The following is a 20,908-nucleotide window of genomic DNA, read 5'->3' as shown; positions in this document are numbered from 1 at the left end:
AGCACAGTCAGCTAGAGACAGAGGAAGCCACATAAAGAGATTGCAGAGCTGTTGTGCAATGGGTCAGAAAGATGTGGCAGAAAATTCCTATCTGTTGGGACTGGCTGAAGGAGCCAGAGCCAGCTGTGAGCTGCTCCTGCTAGTCAGGAGTCTGCAGTGGTGCCCTATTTACATCCTTTTCCCAGGAGACCATCTTGTTATCTAGCACACACACTCCATTCAAGCCTTGCTGTTGACATAGATGCTTTGACTAGCCCTTATGCCCGATGATTATTGACTGTAACAGTGGTTGCTGATTATTTTCCAGAATGCTTTACCCTCCACTAAAGGGTACAAAGACAGCAAGTGGACACACCTATTCTTTGCCCACTGTGCTGCATATTGTCTTATGGCACTAAGGACATTTCATACAGAGGTGAGGTTAACTTAAAAAAAAAAAAAAAAAGGAAAAGCAGGAAAGGAGATAATATAAAGAAAAATAAAACTTGAGAAGACACACTGCTTTGGTCACGCAGCTGGAGACACTGAGAACAGGGTTAGGCCAAGCCCTGCCCAAGGATGAAACCAGAACTCGCACTGATTCCAGCGGTATTATTCACGTGCGCATGTGTGCATGACAGACAGAACAGATTTGGACCTTATTGCTTTGACTTTTCCAGGATGCTCAATTTATTTGTGCATTTCAGGAAACAGACCAGTACAGTCAGATGTTCTGTACCTGGGTTCCCCTTCCCCCACCCCGAAACAGAAATAATTGTAGGCTAAAAGCATCACCCATGCCAGAAGATGAGAGAGCCAAATCCTTTCCAAGGCAAAGGACTCGCTGATATCACTGGGGTTTCACCTGAGTGAGGACTAACCGAAGAACTTCACCACAGTCTGTGACGATTTGACTGAAGAGACAATGACTCAATTTTGTATTTTCAGACCAATATAATAGACTGGATGGGGGAACACTCTTGGCTCAGCTTCCTTGAAAGCGGGGAGTGACAGGATTGGTATTGCTGAGATCATTCCAGAATTTGGGTTACCGTGCAGAAAACTGACTCATGTTTTGCAGTCCAAAATGGGGCATATTTTGTCTTCATTGCCTCGCTACCACCTCTTGTAGGATTTGACTGCAGCATGGAAGCATCCTGATATAACTTTACAGTGCATCGTGGTGTTGTTACTGTAGTAACTTATTACTAGGACACCTTGTGTTATCTTTATTGCTGCAGTACCTGATACAAATGTACCACCATTTGTCCGCACACACCATTATTACTGCCTTATTCCCCAAACTAATTTACTGCAGCGTCCTGTTGTGTCTTATTGCTGCATTATCAAAATGCTACTTTACTGCAGCGGCCTGTGTTACCTTATTGCTACATTTATCCTGGTATTATTATGTCAGCTTACTGCCACTTTTTATGGCTGCCCTGCTACCATTTTATTACAGTACTCTATGGGATCTTAGCGCTGAGTTATACTGAGAGTACATTAATCCATTTGCTTTAGCCTAACGCTGTCTGCACAGCCTTGTCGAACCTTCCTAGTGCTTGTTCTGGTGCTGTTGTGCCACAATAGCCACAAATGCTCTGGATACTCTATTATCCAAGTAACAGTGTACAGCCATATTTCACAGCCATCGCCCTGTAAGTATGGGAAGCTTTGTAGCTCGCTTGCACAGCATGGACATCATAAAAGCTTTCCAGACTGCCTTTCCTTGAAACAATGCCATTTAGAACATAAATAGAGGTGGAAAGCTGATTTCCTAACTCATCTTCAGGACGATGAGGTAGTTGGAAGACATGGGATGCTTATAAAGCAGCAGATTACTGCTTGCAACACTCAATGGGATACCGGTGAGTGTACAAGAGTAGCATCACTTGGAATAAGCAATGTCATTAAAAAAGCAGTAATTGACAGATGCGGTTCATGTGGAAGTAATTACATGTTAGTATCATCATATGTGAAGTAAAAGACACGTGAGGAGCAGGTCATACGTGTTCCCAGGGGGAGGTCTTGTCTACTCTCATGTTTGTTTTAGAGAAATTTAGTCAGGAAATGAGGAGCAGAGCTTTCTTCTCTCCAGAGAATATGCAGCTCTGTCCGCTCTGCTAGCCATTACTGAGCAGATTAGCTTGCACGAGTGTGCATTTAAATGGCAAGCTGTTCAGCATCCAGGCCCCCTGATGTACGCCCATATGCATGCTCTCTGTGTCTGTAAAAATTCCCTCCATGCACTCAACTGTTCAAACACAGCATATTCCCCACAGGCAAAACACTGTGGCAGCCAACACGACCGTCCTGCAGGAACGGAGCAGCGGGGCAGCAGCACATCTCCAAGTTAAAGTCCAGCATTGCTGCTCCCTGCACAGACCATAACCCAAATTCCACCTGTCCCGTGCACCCGCCAGCATCCTTCAGTCCTGCCCACGTATGCCCCCGTGCTGCGGGACACTGAGGACTATCTCCAGGGAGCTACCCCATCCTTCCCCCGGAGTAGACCCGTCCAGCGTCAGGAAGTCACTGCAAAGCAGAGACCCCCCTGGTAACACCTAGCCATCTCTGCTCCTTGCTATACACCAGAATTTCACCCTTTAGGCAATTCAGCAATGCTCTGCAGAGCAGTTTGGGGGTTCACAGGACAGACCTCCCGTGGGAAATTCCTCAGCCTACAGGCTGGGCAGCACCGGCAGTAGAGTAGGTTGGGGTGTGAGCAGCTGTTGGTTTACGGAGCTCCAGCGACGCTTGGCAATGACACAGATGAAAACACCGTCAACAAGGCTCTGAGAAGAGCCAGCCTTTGCGTTTTCCTAGGGATGATGTAAGGGGACACGTAGGAATGTGCATGAATGGACAACCGGGCCTGTTACACGAAGACCCGCTGTTACACGAAGGGACCCTTTGGCTGGGTGGGCAACAGAGGACAAATGGGTCCGGCAAGGACAGCTAAGTGACAATTTGGAGGGGACCAAATGTCCCCTTCAGTGGCAGGACACCACATGAATATCCAGGCACATCCATGATGGTTCTGCAGTCCTGGAACTCTTTTGTGTGTCATGTATGTGTAGGACGCATCTGGTCTAAAGACCTCAGACAGCAGGCTGTTTATGGGAATAGGCGTGTGTAAAGAACAAATATCATACTCAGTATTCTACTGTACATTCATGCAGCTGTAGAGGGTCCTATGGACCTTAGGTAAAATAGATCATAGGAGTTTTCTGGAGAAAAAAAAAAAAAAAGAGGTATCAAAATAAGAAATGTCATGGGTAAAGAGGGAAGGTCCTTTTTTTCTGACAGAAACTATGCTGGCCTGATTTTGTGCATTCATAGGCCTTAGATATTAGAATAATACTTGCCTCAGAAGTGAGTATTATCAATAGCCAGCTGTCTACTTAGCTAGATGGTTTTGCCTAGGTAGGAATGCAGACTTGTAGCCATATAGCAATTTCTACCACCTGCACAAAAAGCCAATTTGCCTTGGCATGAGTGAAGAAGACCAAGAAATGTCCATTTTTACATATGCTTCAGATCTGAACTGCTTGCAAAATATAGGAGGTTTTGTGGCACTAAGTCAACTGATTCTTGAAATGTTCCTGTATAGGCAACGTACTGTATGTGATTGCAGTCCATTTTCCTATCTGCAGCTAGTATACGTGGGTTTTTTAATTAAAGCCACTTCAGTTCTGTCCTCATCCTAAATTCCATACTCCCAACAGCCTGAAACAAGCTACTGAGTCATCTCCTGCAGTTGTAGTCATGGGCTGTAGGTCAGATGAGTTTTAGTGGAAGCTCATTTCCTCCTGTGCTATAATTTCACTCTTACAATGGTGCTTCTCAGTGGAGTCAGTTATCTGAGCATTATATCACAGCTGGGTGCGCTGCTGTTTAGGAAGGGTTACCTGGCACCCAGCGCCCTGCCCATTCACACGCTGCTTCTGCCAGTCCCATCACCATCAATTGCCCTCCTCACTGTAGACTGAATTTTGACACGTGCCCACATCAGAGTTGCCTTTCCCAGTATACACATGAGCAGATTTTGGCCCTCTGTGATTGGAGTCGGAGTCCAATTCTATCTATCCACTTGGAGTAAAGCTTGAACATCCATCATTGAGTAAGTATGCAAAACCTTAAATAAATAGAAAACCAAATACAATATAAAACAACTCACTTTTAAATACCGCGCATGTATGTGTGTGTTTGTGTGTGCGTTACACATCTAAAACATGACTTTTTGAGCATCAGGCAGAGTCTGATCACATTTGCACTACACGCACATGCAGAGCGATTCCGCCGACATCAGAGGATTTGCACCAGGATCAGAGTCTGACTCAATGGGGCAGATCCTCAGGTGCTGAAAACCACTCATACTCTCCTGACTTCAGCTGAGGATCTGGCCATCATCTCTGGACATGCTACATGCTATTGGAAGGATGGTGAGTGATGAACTTCAGTAGTGCCTTTTTTTCCCATTGCTTTAAAGGAGGAGAGACATAGGGAAGAAAAACAAAGTTAAAGTCAATGAATCTGCAGGAGAAACGCATTTGAGATTTTGTGAGAAGGAGAAGCAGCTTCCAGCAGATATTTCATTGGATTCAGATGGCCACAAGAAAGGGAGCAAGTGAGATTGCAGTGCCATCTATTACAGCCATGTTTGTGCCAGGGAGAGAAGAGATGAAGGAAAAACACTGACGTCTCTCAGCTCTTCTTTCTCTAAGTTGCAGTTGGGTCTGTTTCATTAAATAACAAGACAGCAAGCCCTTGCCTCGTTGACCTTCTGCATACAGTGAAGCGTTCTCCTCCAAACCCCGGTTGGAAACAAAGAACCCGCGCAGGGCTCTGCGTCCTTACAAAGCTGCGCAGGTAGGAAAGTGTTGATGTAAACTGTGAAGAGAGGTGCTCCCCCTGTCCGTGGCTCTCCGCTTGTGCTCGTTCAGGCTCTCTCCCCCGCGGGGACCCGCTCTCCCCGAAATGCCCCATCCCCAGCAGCGGTCCCAGGTGTCTCTCCCACGGGGCGGTCGGCTGAAGCCGTCAGGAGGACTGCATCAGGCCCGTGAGGCGCTTGCTCGCCAGAGACTTTCCCTGGAGGGAGGGACAGACAGACAGACAGACAGAAGAGACCCGGAGGCGTGAGTGATGCTGTGGGATGGTTTGGCTGCGAGTGAGGGGCAGGGGCCTTCCCCCGGAGAGGGGTGCACGGCTGCCCACCCTGGCCCTGCCGACAGGGAGGCAGGCGGTTTGGGGGGTGAGCGTGCCCCCAGCGTTTTGGGTTCCTGCCGTTTTGCCCCAGGCAGGTGGTTTGGCAAGGAGGGGTTAGAGCTAGTGATGTCCAGGTGGCTATCGCTCAAGGCTGTGCCCCGGGACACCGTCTCGTGAAGATGGTTCCTTTCTCCGGTCACATGGAGAAACTGGTTAACTGGTAAAAGCAAAGCCCTGTCCTACGCTCGCTGCTACTCGTCCTGCCCGGAGCCGTCCTGCCGGTGCCAGGCCACGGCTCCCATGCGGAGTGCTACCCCAGGTCGGGAAGGGCTGCAAAACCAAGGCTGCAGTGACAGCTGGGATGTCCCTCTGGCAGCCTGTGAACCAGCATCACCTGCACAGTGTCCATCAGAAACAGATCTAGGAAAAAAAGGTGATTTCAGAAACAGCTTAGCCTGTCCCTGCCCTGCCACCCACCCCAGGCGTGTGGCCGTGGCAGCCTTGCTGGCGCGCTGCTGGCATCCACATGAGCTTTCCGGCCGACTGGCAGGACCAAGGACCAGGGAGAAGGTCACCTGCACGACTGAATCCCTTCACTGCCTTAGGACATGCAGCCCCTGCTTTCAGGAGCAAGGGAGGACCTGCAGCCGGTCTTCTCCATTTGCGGACAGTAGGAAGGGTATATCCCCATAGGGGATACTGATGGCTTTCTAACTAGTGATGCAACAAGTGAAAAATTGTTTGAGGTATTGCACCAGTTGCTGTGTTTCTTTGGTGAGCTTTCCTCTTGAAAAATTATGTTTTTCTTGAAAGAAAAAAAAAAAAGAAGTCTTGGTTGAAATATATATCCAGGGAATACCAGAGAGCTGTGGAATACCTAGCAGCTCTTAAACAACCTCCTCTATGTTACTATATTTAGCCAAGACTTCCTTTGCAATAGAAAGTCCTACTAATTGCTGTTTGAAAGAAAGCCACAAAAAGAGCAAGCGAAACAGATTATACAGTGAAAACAAGTATGTGCAAAATGTAGGAAAATTTGAAATGTAAATTTTAGCAGTTCATTTGAAATAAGCCTTCTTTAACAAGTTAACACTCTAAGAAGAAAGAAACACTCCCCCTCCCTTTGATTTCTAATCTCTTCCTATTTAGGGCTCTTCCAGGAGGAGGTAACAGGTCCCTACAGAAGCTTCATTTCGTTACTCAGATGGGTACCTTTTACCAAATAATTTGCTCAGCTGCACAAACACACATAGCCTAATCTGGCCACTTTCTGTATATCAGCAGTCGGCTGCCAGGAACACTGTTGTCATTCAGACTGTCCTGCCCAGGACGAGAGAGAGTCACGGTCACAGTTCCGTGGCTTCTCTGTCTCTGCAACGGAGCTCACACCCCAGGCATGGCTTGGGAAGGACCAGCTCCCTCCCAGAGCTCAGCACACACGCCAGCACCGCTGCCATTTAAGGCACGTGTGCTTTCTTTCACTATAAATAAAATCCTTGATTATTATTATTTTTTTTTTTAAGTGCACTTCTGGGAAGCTTGGCCCAGTGCTACCCCAGGAGGTGGCCAAGTCTTCTGCGGGGCAACACGGCAGCGCTCGCAGGGTTGCAACCGCGGCTGTCAGTGTGCTGCCAGTAAGGAATACCGGAGAAAGAGTGCTAAGGAATTACCAGTTCCTGAATCCCATTTATAGGAAGAAGGTGGTAAAGATGTGGATGTTAATTTCTGGAAGAATAGCACAGCTGGTTTTAGAAAAAAAAAAAATGTCAGTTTCTGCCTATATTTGGATACTTCCTTAGAAAAAAAAAAAACCCTAATAAGCCTTGGGTTTGTATAATGATTATTCAGTCAGACTCTTAACTAATCTGCGACACGCATTTCATCTTGTTATCTCCTCGCAGGCAGGCGCCTTGGGGGTATACGCCAGCTCCCTGCGTCAGGGTCCAGTGGGGGTGAGGAGCAAACGCTGTTCCACATCCAGCCCCAATTTCAACATGCACGTGTTCAAAGCAGGAAGGGGGAAATTCCAGTGCCGGGCCGGACCGAGGGGAGGGGGCAGCTGGCAGAACGGCCACCGTGGAGAAGGTGGCAGGTCGGAAACAGAGGTGATGGCTGTGGTTTGCGCAGAGCAAAACTTTGCTCACGGCTTTCCCAGTGGCAACTGCTTGCTGTCGTGGCCAAAACGTGGGCTCCATCTGCAGCTCCCCCACCTCAGGGGAAAGGTGTTAGCCCGGGAATCCAGACCCAGTGGCTGGCTCTGCCGCAAACTTCCCGCCCGCAGGCTGGGACGAGTCCCCAGCGTGGAGCCCAGCTGTCCGGGAGGATAAACCGCGTCAGGGAAGCGTGAGGTGCCGAACAGCCTCGCGCATGGGGACAGGCAAACAGATGGGTGCGAGAAGCTCTGTTTTAAGACGGCGAGGAGCAGGCAGTAATGTTGTCTGCTCGGCTGTTGTGTCCACCTCTGTGACAAGACAGATGGTGAAGGGATCCCTGGAATCGCACAGAGGGATTAATGCTGTGAAATTTTTGGCTACAGGCAAGAGCGCTGGGGTGTAAGTAAGTGTAACGTTCAGCTTTGGTACCGAAGAGGCCCCCAACTACAGGCATACTGATGTAGGGGCTTTTGTTTCAACCCGATGAAGAGATAAGCATCAGCCTCACGGCGTTGGGTCTGAGCGATAGGAACATCTGTGGGCTGGAGGTGGGTGGGATGCAGGCGTTCGGTTTGGGATTCTCTCATCTTAGACATCCTCATTAAAATAAAGACGATCAGGAAAAAACTGCATTTCATTAGGAAAACTGGTATCTGTTTCCTGTTACTAAAATGAACAACAAGGGAGCAAAACATTGTGTCGCAGGTGGAAATGCTGGATGGAATCCACTTGCTGAGGTAAATCAACATGACTCAGTGGCTTTCACGGAACCGCTGCCAATTTACACCAGTTGAGGGGCTAGCCCACAGCATTTCTGTTTCAGGTTTAGCCCTCCGGGGCTTCTTGGGCACAAAATCCAGCGGGAGACACAAAAGGTTTGTGCTAGACGGCTACTAAAAGCCAAAGCGTAGCACACCCCACAGCTCCTTCGGGATGGCGCAGCGGCTCCCTCCCCAGACGGCCGGGGCTCTCCCCAGGACCCCCGGCCTGTCCCTCCAAACCCACCCGCCCCTGCTCGCTGGGAGGGTGCCCATGGCCATGCCATGCGATGCCTTAGCGTCATCGCTTTCCTGCACCCAGAAAAAAGGCATCGGGGTGACCAGGCGAGGGTGGCCCATGTCCACCTTGAGAGAGCAAAGGTGAGATGCACCCCTGTGTTTTTGGCGATCCTGCGAGCCTTCCCTGAGGCTCGCGTGGCATGAGCGCCTGAGTCAGTCAGGTGAACGGCTGCTCTGAGAAACTGGAGGTGGCTAAATCAGTTTGTAGTTGGGTGCAATACATGCCAAGAAAGTTCAGGCCCAAGAGGTCATGTTGGGTCTCATCTGACACTCAGCCGGGATTCCCTCAGGGAGATCTCCGACAGAGTGAGGAAGTTTTGGATTATTACGATGTGAAAGTCTGGCACAAAGAACACTTAGTTTCTTTAAGAACGTTCAACCAAAGTAAACGATTTTTTCCTTCCACACGTCTTTGTTTAGTGTGAAACCAGTGGCCAACCGCACATTTCTACCTCTCCTTTCCCCACTGAAAGAAAATGTCAACAACTCCTGCCTTATTTCCAGGAGAAATTTCATGTAAGCTGTGCTGGCAGGGGATTTGGAAAGCATACGATTTCAAGCTTAGCACACTACAGTGCTGCTTTTACCCTGTCGTACACATATGTTGAATAAAGGCAAGATTAGAGTGGATGTAAGGAGTAAACTTTTTACACAGAGTCTAAAGCTTATAAAGAAATCCCCAGCCCTCCCATTGCAAAATATTTGTCACTACTAATTAGGGTTATGACAATTAAAAACCCAGACTGTTGTCACTCAAACAGCATAGCACAAGCAGTAGGGCATATGTTGTAGGGCATATGTTGTGTGTCTTGTTGGATGCAGGAAGGCTTTCTTTTCACTCATTCCCTGCAAGCAGCTGAGCTGTAACACAGCTTTCAGGCAAGGATTACGTGCAGCTTCACCGCACCTTGGTACAGGTAATGTCCGGTTCTCTCTGGGCAGCCGACTGCATGATTTTGTTTTTACCCCTGAACACTGGGATGACAGGAGCCTCAGTTTTTAGAGGCAGTGTAAAATATGAATTTGGAGTAACCTAAGAAAAATGTCAGGGAATTCTGGGGAACTGCCCCCCAGAATCTGACTTCCAAGTATGTGGCCCACCCTACTGCTTGGCTACATGTCAGGCAGAGGACCAGACCTTCAGGGCTCTCACTGAGGCCCAGTGAAGTGAAAATTAACCTACAGGTCACAGAAGATGCTTAGCATCTTTGATGGCTGAGCCTTTGCTGAGCAGCTACTAAACTAAAGTGTAAAATGCAATTAGCAATTATTTTAATGAAGCAGAATTCAGCAATTTAACATAGGCAAGAAGCCAAGTGAGAAGAAAAAAAAAAATATGTATGGGCTTTGACACAAAAAGGAGACAGCACTCCTTTCAAACCTCATGTATGAGCCACCTGATTTTCCATCTTGTTCTTTGCTTTGATCTACCCAAACTAGCACTTTGCATAGTTGGGAGAGAACGCAAAGGCTGTGAACTAACTTTTTAAAATAATTTTAAATAGAAAGTTCAGTTTTGTCCAGTACCTGTGGTTTCACACAATGTTAACGTGCTCTGCCCAGCAGAGAGTGCGGTTCGTGTATCTAGCATGCAGACATTCACCACCACCAGCATGCACGAGCCAGCACTCCCATGCACGCCGTCAACAACTTACCTGAACACCCAGGCAGGATTTATCCCATAGGGAGCTTTGTGGCTGCAGCGACGGGGAAGACGAAGCACGTGGGCACCTTCTGGTATGGCAGCACAGGCTCCCCTTTTTGCCATGTCAATACAGACCAACGCGCTTTCATGCTGACTGTTCACCTCCACGCACTCCACCCACCAGATTAGGACTTTGTCTGCTATAGCTGACTCCACTTCTTGCTTTCTATCCCTCTTTTGTGCTCAGAGCTGTCCTTTTCCCAGCCTGTTGCTCAATCTGCTCTAGCCAGAAGCATCACCTTCCTGGAGAAGAAGCCATCTCCTGGGAAGTGGTGTTGCCCTGTCCCTCTGTAAGACCCCCAGCAGAGGACTAGGATGCATCCGCATCTCCACTGGAGATGAGCAAACCCTACTTCCATCAGCCTGAATTTGAGTTTTCTTCACATGGTGACAGGCACTGCTCAGATTTCCTACATTTTAGCTAACGTACTACAAGAACTTTGGCAGTGGGCAGACAACGTCCTGCCACCAAACTTTACTTCTGAAGAAAGAGATTGCCAGGGCCCTAGCATTGGTTTTCATGTTATATTACACTGCAGATCTTGGGGAAATTTTATTTTTGTGTAATTTTAAAAATATTCTTTTTATTAGAATTTTTCATGAAAAGGTACATTGCAAACATAAGATAAAGTAACATAAATTAACGACGTTAAATATGAAACAGAGTTAAAAACATAAACAATAAAGGAAAATAACTTAGTTCAACACAAAATAAACACAGACACGTAAACTATGAACATATATAACGTAATTAGCACACAAAATGTGGTGGACAATACCACCAATTACACGCTGACACAGACTGAAAACAGGAGCTGCAAAGTGGCTGTAGAGGGTAAGCAGGGGAGCAGCTGCTCCCAGCAAGCAGGGTGCTCACCCATTCTCACCAGCACAGTCTCACGAGTTACCCCAAACTCCTGCAGAGTGGGCCCCACTACTCTTGTAAGGCTCAACTGACAAGTTACCTGAGCTCCTCACCATTACTGCCGACCACAGTGAAGCTGAGCAACCATGGGCTTGGTGCCTACATTTGGTACTGCTTTCTTTCTCTTCCAGCTTATATCACTATGGGAACAGTTCAGAGCTGCAGTCCAATTAAAATCAGTATCATCCATACCCATTTTATTTTGTGAGGATTTCCCGTGCTTCCTAAGCGAGGCATTGCATTTTGCTTTGAGAAATACCAGCGCACCACTGCATACGGCACAAACCAGGAGCTGACGCAAGCCCTGAACTCACTCACCCCTAGAACAGCTTCAGAACGGTTGGAGCTCTCCTCTACCATCCCACCAGAACCGTGAGGAAGATCCTCTCCTGCTGTGGATCAGCCTGGGCTCCTTGTATCTGAGAATGTGTCTGAGCCAATTTTGGCATTAGCTGAAGCAGCCTGCGGACAGCTTGAACTTACGACGCTGAAGGAGGGCTCTGCAGCACAGCCCTGCCAGGTGGGCAGCCTCGGGCTGCGGATCCAGGGCCCATCCCTCCCTCCGACAAAAAAATTGAGAAGACGGAGGCACCGATGGATCGCTGCAGCCAGTATACAATGGTGTAGTGGAGTGTTTTTTCAAACCATACTGCACGTTGCTGGTCTAGCTCTCAGGCAGGGTGCGATTTTGTTCTTTCTTTTGTGTGCCATGAATTCGGTTTGTTTAACTGCCTTCAGTGGGACTGGGAACCAGATATGTAAACACCTTGCACAGTCAGAGGAAAACACAAACACCACTGAAATATCAAACCCCTCTGGAGTATCAGAATAAGCTTGGCTGAAATCACAGCAGGTATTAAGCCTGCCCTCCCCCCAAAACACCTTGCTAGGTTCCTGGTTTGGTATCTGCAGCTAGACCTGTCTGTAGTGGGAAGGTACCAACTTTTATCTTCCCGAGTTTGTATGTGGCTGGAATAAAAGACAGTAAATGAATAGAAAGTATATCCTGAGCTCCACTGAGTGCCTTTCATCCAGAAGGATCCCAAAGCACTTAACAAACCGTACACACAGGGATCACTCACCCACCGCTGGAAGGTGGCGACCTCGGGGGCGAAAGGCAGCTGCCATTCTGCGCCAGCAGCACTACACAGCAGTGTTTGTAGGAAGGGAAGTGAAGAGTAACTTATCCACTAGAAACGATGAATACTTATCTTTTAAAGGAGCCCCTGTACACAGAACAGACTACGCAGCACACACATGCAACCCACTGCTTACCAAACTGATGAACATGCAGTGTAAGCCTACACAGTGCAGACATTTTCCAGGTAAGGTACTACGCTGCTACCCAGAGTAGATGCAACGTATTCAAGCATGCGGCAACCAGACAATACATGCACTGCACAGGCCATGCACCCAGTCCTCCGCAGTGTTCGGTACTGGCACTGACTAGTTATTGCACATAAGAGAACAATCAGATGACAGGTTGCAATTGTTGACTGGATCCCCTCATGCTTCGGGCACATTCTGATGCTTTCCATCACCTACATAATGCAAGTACCTTTTTCCCAGTAAAAGCCAGTATTTGGTAATCACTGGAGTAGTGGAGCAAGCATGTTTTTTTTAAAGTAAAGTATCTTCCAAAGATAAAAATAACCATTTTTCCAGATGTCTTTTCTTGGTGCCAAACCTAAGAGACCTTGGCATCCATTCCTATATCCTTCCCTTCTAGCTGTCTGTACCGATACCCACTTCACCAGCATCCCAGTGCATCACCTTTTTATACTTTCCAGTTTTTCCACCTCTACTCTCTACCCATAATGGCTTAAACATTTGTCTTTATTATATTGCAGGTCATGAATACTTTCCACACCCTCAAATGCTGCTATCTATTTATGCAGGCTGGTAGAGCTGGGAAAGTGAAAAAGTGGGAAAGCTGATAAGTATATAACAGTTCTATTAGATTATCAAGGAACCAGTTAAAAAAAGAGCCCTGATGATATCAGGCAGCAATTCTTCCTCCAGCCTTATGCCTCCTTCACTGTGTTCATGGTTAGTACTTGTAATACATCACAGTGACACACAGCTGTGCAAAATACCACACAGTTCACCTGAGAAAGATAAGATCCCATCAACACGTTTCATGCGTGTGACACCATACTCGTGAATTAAGAACAGGACCAGGCCAGTTAGAGTGCGACTTGGGCTCTGATCCGACAGCGGAGAAACCGAGAGGACATAAAAACTAGCACCAGGCAGTAACAGTGGCCAAGGGATGAAGCTGAGGATCAGTAAGATGGGAAAGTGGCAGCAGGGAAGAACAAGGGTAACAACAGGGAGCTGGAAGAGAAGACTGCTGGCAGCATCTAGGAAGGGGCAGGCAGGCAGGCAGGGTAGACACTAAGGCTTTCATAGCTGTATAACGAAAATGAATAGATACACGTGGAACTGAAATTAAACGTGGGACTTTGGGTCTCACTGGGTACTGAACTGGGATGCACTTACAGTCCTGAGCCAAGGTTAGTTCCTAGTACGAAACAGCCAGAAGTTACCAGAACACTAAAGCAGAGGAAATGCTACCATGAAAATGCCAGTTTGCTCCACTGCAAGGAGGAGGAGGGTGTTTTAGACTCCCGAGAGAAAGGGTCCTGGCCACTGAGCAGGACAACTATATCAAATGCAAGATCTCCAGTCCTATTCTTGTTCCTGGAAAAGTCATCCTTGCATGAGAAACCAAGGTGGGACATTGGCTCCACAGTCATTAAGGACGTAATGTGGGACTTTGCCTGCAACGCTTCTGGATGAGAACACAAAACCACCCCGCTGCTGCTAACGCAAGGGCTACAGCAGCTCCTGCTTACCAGCTTCTGCCTTCTGCTTACTGCAGCTCTGTCTCCTGTGGTTAATGAAGCTGGGCCAGTCTGACAATTCAGTTATTCACCTATGCCTGGGAACGGAGACTATCTTCAGTCTTCATTGACTTGCTGTCCCGTACAAAATGTTCCATCCATAACGCCCAGGAGTCTTTAAAGAAAGCTCATTAGAAAACTCATTCTTATATTCTTAATCTACAGTCTACTTCCCACGCAGCTTGAACACAGACTACCTCTTCCTTCACCTTGTTCTCCTTCTGCACCGAGTTGAATTTACCACTTGGGAAAGCTCCCTGCTTCTTCATACCTGACTCCTTGATACATTTCACACCACATCTCCTCCCTGTATCTGATGTCTTCTACTACGCTGACTTTAACATAAATCTCCCAAGTCTTTTAGTCTCACTACATACTCGCATTTCCTCTAGGACTTAACAGGAGGGCTCCTTTTCCCGTTAAGTACTACACTATTTACAGACTGTAACAATGAAAGATAAAGTACAGCCTGTAGCTTATCACGTGCAAGCGCAGGCTGTAGGCAGCCACGGCAAGCCTGTGCACATCACACCTCCGCATACTCTGTGCTGGACCACTACGGCTTGAGGAAGGAGGCAGGGAAAACACGGGGAAAGGGATCTCCCCCAGACGCCAATATCCAGCCAAAGTCTGGCACTTGCATCCTCGCCCCCCCTGGGCCGGTGCAGCGCACTCTGCCCGAGGCTGTTGGTTTTGCCTGATGCTGCCAGGTCCTGCCGTTGCTTGGGCTGAGTTTCACAAGGGGCTCCGGCCAGCAAACGCCTCTCGCTTCTCCCAGGTTGTGCAACTCTTCCCTCCATCCTCAGGCAGTGGAAGAGATCCACAAGAGCTTCTTTACCTTCTTCAGGTAAAGAGCTTTTTCAGTCCAGGAACGTAACAACTAACGGCGTGCCACATCAGTTGATTCAGACAGAAGTTGTAAAAATTCTGAATAAATGATGGTCTGGCCACTCTCTTGTCCTTTAAAACACAAAGATTGAGAACTCTGATCCTCTCAAAAGCTATACATGTGTGCGTGCCTTTTGTTCTTAAAAGAAGTGTCAGCTGGGAATAAAATCTTCTCAGCATTGGGTCACCACCTCGATATTGAGTCGGAAACTTTAACACCAGTTTTCTTACAGGGGAAATTACTTCCTTGGAATATAGCAATTTGAGGAAAGTTTGAATTCAGGTCTGAGTATCATGGCCCAGGCTTATCTAAGTTACCTGTCGAGGCTGGTATCCATAGGTTTGTTCCCTGTTATTGCTGGAGTAACCGTTGCTTTTAGAGACAGTACTTAAGATGCTGCAAGATGCAACAAGGGAACTTCCTCCTGTTTCCCCCTTTATTAAATGCAAATGGCCACCAGCACAAGTTAGGCAGAGACTTGGTGGCTGCCTTTGTGAGACAAAAGCAGCAGTGGTTTCCTTAAATGTACTCATTAAAATATATTTTCATTCTACTCTTGGCCCTGAAGGATCACCTCAGCTTATGAGAACTAAGCTTCTGTCTATCTGATTATTAAATCATTTCTAAAGCAGATGGGAAACTACAGTGGTTTAAACAGCTAGGCTGAGACTGCATGGCTAAAAATAGTATAGCAGGCTCCTTTTAATTAGTAAGATGATCAAATATGACAGAAGAGAGAGATGTAGATATATGGATTTGTGTGTATGTGTGTCTTAAAAATTAAGTTATTACCTCAATACCAGGTATTATTTATAACATATATGATACATGATGTCTGATTTTTATGATGCCATTTATCTTCACTTGGGAGAGAAGACAGGCTAACTCTGCTTTCATAATGTCAATCCTTGCTGTATTCAAAAGGAAAATTGTAATAAGATAAACCTGCCACCATGCGCAGTGCCATCATTTTTTAAATGAGGTGGATTAGTAAGTGCTCCGATGCAAGAGACTGTCAGATCTGCAGCTCCCCGAGACCGACCCCTCCCCAGGGCCCCCACGGAGAGCACGGAAGAGCCAGTCTGGCTTCCTACCTGTGATTTCATGGCACGGGAGCCCAGCATAGGGCCGAAGGGGTCAAGGACCGTGATGTCTATCCTACCACTGTGCTGCCCACCTATTTTTGAGGACCCTTCAAAACCTCAACAGGGGAGAAAAGAAATCTGCTGCCCCTCTGCTCCAGCAGTGCTGGGCGATGCGCGTCGCATAGCGATCTGCTCCGTGATGCGGACGTGGCCCTTTGGTGTTCACCAGATGAGTGATGACCACGATGTTCGGTCCTGGGACCGCACGGCTGCTGCCCAGGCTGCGGTGGGGGGCTGCCACGAGACGCACGCTGACGCCGCAGCTGCAGACTTCAGGCAGGTAAGCTGAGGAGGCTGAGGATGTCCGGCACGTTGGGCGTTGGGTCAGACAGACGTCCCCTTGCTCCAAGGGGAACCCAGACAGGGAGGCACTGCAAACCATGCCCTTCACTGCAGGAGGACCTGACCAGCAGCGGGCACAAGCCCCTTCTTGGCCATTGCACAAAGGAATCAGCTGATACTTTGAAAGGACCTGGAAGTAAAAGGTGAACCATCACCGCAGTGAAAATTCTCCTGGCAAATCTTGCCGTCAGTGTCCTGCTTAATGAGGACCAGATAGCACCTGGCTTCTAGAAACTCGATGGATTCATTAGGCAGGAGCTGCCTTTTCCTGGTCAAAAGTACCAAGCCAAGGAAGATGAGACAGTGGGTCTTGTAGGAATTGAAGAGCAGTATGAAAAAAATATCTGTAAAACCCTGTTCTTTCTTATTCCCCATTGATGCCCTTGAAGCTGGCAAGCCTCTGGCTGGCTAGCTGGGCTCCACAGTGTCTTTCTAAAGGATGTCAAATGGTCTGGGGTTAATCTCTGTCTCCTGGGTTGTGACTCTGAGATGTGCAGGAGCCCTGTGGGTAAGATGACTTCCAATTGCTCCAAGTCTGTGCTCCCAAAGCCAAGCTGTACAGCTTTCCACCCAGTGCAGGACAGCAATTTGGAAGCACTGAAAGATTGTTCTGGGGAGGGGTTTAACCCAAGTAAGAGACAAAAGCCCTGCAATACTGTTTGCAGTTTGTTGACAAAGCTTTACTGTTTTTTTCTGAAGCGTCGTATTTTTTTCCAGTCTTTCTCAAACAAGAGATGGTGAGATCCAAGCAACTAGAACAGGCAAACCTAGAGTCTCATTTTTTTCACTCAAGGGAAGACTCACTGTCTAAGGAATCTGGCATGTCTGGCATGCTGGCTACAAATAGGCCTTCTCTAGTATGGAAAGCACCCCTGTGAGTACAGGAGCATCATGAGCCAGGAAGGAGCCACGAACCTCCATGGTCCTGCTCTGGCCCTGTGCCACCTACACTCTTAGGGGAACCAAGTTCCCCAAATTTGAGTACAGTGATGCAGAAGGAAGCCGTAACATCATTAGATATATGTTTTTCCTGTGTTGCTTATCACAGCTGAAAAGCTACAGATTATTTAGGCAATAGTAACTGCTTTATTTGAAGAAACAATGAGCTGAAAATTATTCAGGGGAGGTTCTCAATAGGCCTGCAGTGCCAGAGTAGTATAGGAAACAATAACTGATTGATGCTGGGAGAGAATTTGCTCTGTATTTTAAAACACATTTTAAGTATTCTTATGACCTTACTAACAATCACGGTGATGCAGAAAGAACAAACACAGCCAGGCCACTTTATTCCCCACTGTAAGTGTCTCTGAGCTATTCCCTGACTAGTAATTTTCCCGAGGTTTTTGCTAAATGACATACGTCTTCAGTCAAACTGTGCTCTTGAAACCTGTATTCAAATGTTGAAATTCAAACGCAATTCACCTTCAAATTCATGTTTTTATCCAACCCCAAAGTTCTGGAGTTCTGCCCCAAGTTTTGCATCACGTTTCCACTTCCCGTAACTTCGGCAGGGTTTCCCGGCGAGCGCGAAGGCTGCGGGGCAGGTCTGCCTGGGCAGCACCCGCCAGGCTGGCTCAGACCCCCGGCAGCTGCCCCTGCAGGAGCACGGCCTGGAGCACGTGCTGCCGCTAAGGCCAAGCCTTCAAGGACCTCGATTCAATCGCTTCCCAAAAGGCTGGGTCACATGCCACGGCCAAATCTGAAAATTTCCCTGGGGCGGTACTGCGCCCTCCCAGCGCCAAACAGAGCAGCAGAGTCCGGAGGTGGCCCGGGTCCACAGGCAGTTTACAGCACAGCCCATCTGGGAGCTACTGCTTCATCTCAGCGATGGCTCCTTAAAGCAAATAAACTAGCCCTGGTTGTTTTAGGTGTTCCTCTTAGAGCCGTCACTGGAAATGTGACCTCGTGTTACTCTGTTTGCACAATAGGCTTAGGGGTCCCCCCTGAAGAGAGCCGAGCACTGGGGCTCGGTTCCAGCCAAACCTTAAGCACGTGCTTAGCTTCAGCGCGCCTGTGCAGGGTCAGTTTGAATATGTGATCCTGTAATGAGCAATCACTAAAGCATAGTGGAGCTCTGGGAACGAGGGCCGCTATACTCCTACACAGTTGGGGAACTGCAGTGCATTTTGGAGAACTAGAGCATGCAGAATTAACTTCATCTTAATTTAGTCCCCTGAGTATGCCATAAAGTTACTGCTTTGGTAATGCTGTCCTCTGAGGACATGATGACATGCCAACATAGTGACTATTTTCTCATCTGATGGTAGTGACAAACTGCCATAATGCAAAGTATAAAAAATTCAGACCTTCCCTAGTTCTGGTAGCTACCGTGCCATCAGAGGACGATATTTTATATCTGTATTCAGAAAAATGAAAGAAAATGTTTACAGTATGCTAGCCAGTAAGACAAAAATGAACTAAAGTGCCAACCAATCTACAATGATTTTCTTTAGAGGTACTTACATTATAATTCTACCATCCCAAACTGAGCTTGTCAAGTTACCCTTCAAATCAAATGCACGAGAAAATTCTGTCCTTGGCTGTGTTACTATAAACCCAGCCAGTCTAGTAAAGTGAGAGTTACTCTTCCATGTATTTGGCAAATCTGGGAGCAGAATTTACCACTCGGTGTAAATATTTCTGCATAGCTTGTTTAAAAAAAAAAAAAAAAATCTTGCTTATTCCTCTTTCTGGCAGACTTTTAGAAAGTAGTAAATATGCAGATGGGCATAGTGATATATTTTGTATCAACATATTTTAAATGTGTGCATATGCATTAGCTATATAAATACATTCCCCAGGAAGTCTGCCAGTGGATATACTACAAAGCTCTGCGTGTTACATTTGGGTTGCTTGTGCAGTAGCATGGCAGCATCAGAAAGAACCCCTCTAGGCTTATTTGCTCTACGACAGCTCACACTTACCTGCGCAATTTCCCCCTTTCTATCTGTATGTACAAATGTTTTATATTTAGATGCCGTGTGTACATATATAGCGTATATATAAATATATACATACATATACACACAAACGCAAGCATAGGTACTGTATATACACATAGTCCAATGCCTTCGTTATAAAGCCATGAAAAGGTCTATGAACTTTGTATGAAATATTGTTCTGTACAGTAGCTTCTACAGGAATCGACCACTTGATGACTCTGCTGTCCCGGTATCACCTTACAACAAACGATGGGCGATACATGGAGACCATAGCGGTATACCAAAACCATATGACATATCACGTCAAAGTGTATTTGATACTGAGCACCACAAGAGTAATTCCTCACTGACCCAGTTGCTGTATGTTCAGCTCTAGCCCTGTGCTTGCTCTGTGCCACCCCATGCACATAGCCTGTCCCACCCCGTGCTGCCCAGTATTGCTGCTCCTCCACCCCACTTGCAGCATCTGCCTCCGGTCCTGCCCTGCTCTTCCCTTTCTCTAGAAAAACTGCTGCACACGTAGATCCCTGAAAGCAAGTGGGACGAGTAGGTATTGCCCAAGCTCTGGGGTCCTGCGCTGGGGGCTGGAGAGAAGCAGCCCCAGCCGGTGCCCAACGCTGCCCTGTGCCGCAGCATCCCGTCACAGCTGGACCAGCTTCCCCCACCTGGAAAGACTGGTTGGAGGTTGGAGACTGGTGAAGGACAAGAGAGGAGAGGACATCTGTCCGCTGCCCTTGAGATCCCACCATCCACTTATCTAGCAGGTTGTGTCTCTTACTGTTCCTGCACTCCTTTTCCAGTATCGGTATCATGAACGAGTCAAAGGGTATTGCCCATCGCTATTTACATGAGCACTGACAGACGGGGGCAACGGAGGAAGCGGCTGCAGTGCTGTGGGTGGATATGTATGTGTATATACATACGGTATCATTAACCATGCACTATATAACCATAGGGATACTGTTGCAATGGCGCTATGAGAACCATGCTCTTCTACTTCATTGCGCAAGGAAAAGCCACAACAAATACCGTAGTGGGAACACAGCAAAAAGACAACCTTGCGTTTCATTCTAGACAAAAATCAACTTGCTTTTGCAGTGATGATAAGCTAGAATGAGCATTATGGAATTCTGCTTCCCCTACCCCCCACCCCTCCTTCTTTAGAGCTACTATTTAGATGAGCTACAGTATTAAAAGAGAAGCTGCAAAGATGCTAGCTGCAAAAACAAAGGATGAAATAAAAAGTCAAGCATCCACATTCCCCCCAACTAAAAATGAAGTTCTGAGGAAAGGGAAAAGGGAAAAGAAAAGGAACTTACCACGCTGCGAGTGAACTTTTCTAGAGAAGTTCTACGACCTTGCTCATTCTCTGGCTTAATAGGGAAAAAAGTGGGGAGAAAAAAATACAGAAAAAAACCCTTCAGCTTAAATGCAGTTTTTCAAAACAGCAGCAAAATATAAGGAAGCAGCAAGGAGGAAAAGTTGTAAAAAAAAATGTAAGAAGCAGAAATCAATGTTTGCAAGAGCAAACATAAGAAACCAAAACCCCTTAAAGAATGAGAGACATCACTACTTTTACTCTTGGAGAATGTCACCTTTTCTCCTGTGAGTTTTTTGAATGGTTCAAACAGGTCTGTGCATTGCTGTGTCTCACAG

General features: G+C 47.2%; 1 protein-coding gene across 5 annotated transcripts in view; it reads right to left on the bottom strand.

Moving 5' to 3' along the window:
* Positions 1-661: 661 nt before the first annotated feature.
* RGS6 (regulator of G protein signaling 6) overlaps positions 662-20,908 on the bottom strand; it is a 289,871-nt gene continuing 269,624 nt past the window's right edge. For all 5 annotated transcript variants that reach the window (XM_049825519.1, XM_049825521.1, XM_049825522.1 and 2 more), the window contains 2 exons: positions 20,572-20,625; positions 662-5,070 (listed from right to left, as the gene is read on the bottom strand). In XM_049825519.1, the coding sequence (XP_049681476.1) occupies positions 5,020-5,070; positions 20,572-20,625 (105 nt within the window). In that variant the 3' untranslated portion in view covers positions 662-5,019. The remainder of the gene's footprint in view (positions 5,071-20,571; positions 20,626-20,908) is intronic.

This window comes from Accipiter gentilis, chromosome 22, assembly GCF_929443795.1.
Source record: "Accipiter gentilis chromosome 22, bAccGen1.1, whole genome shotgun sequence".
Lineage (NCBI taxonomy): Eukaryota > Metazoa > Chordata > Aves > Accipitriformes > Accipitridae > Astur > Astur gentilis.
The sequence above is the reverse complement of the archived record's forward strand: the minus strand, read 5'-3'. Positions and strand labels throughout refer to the sequence as shown.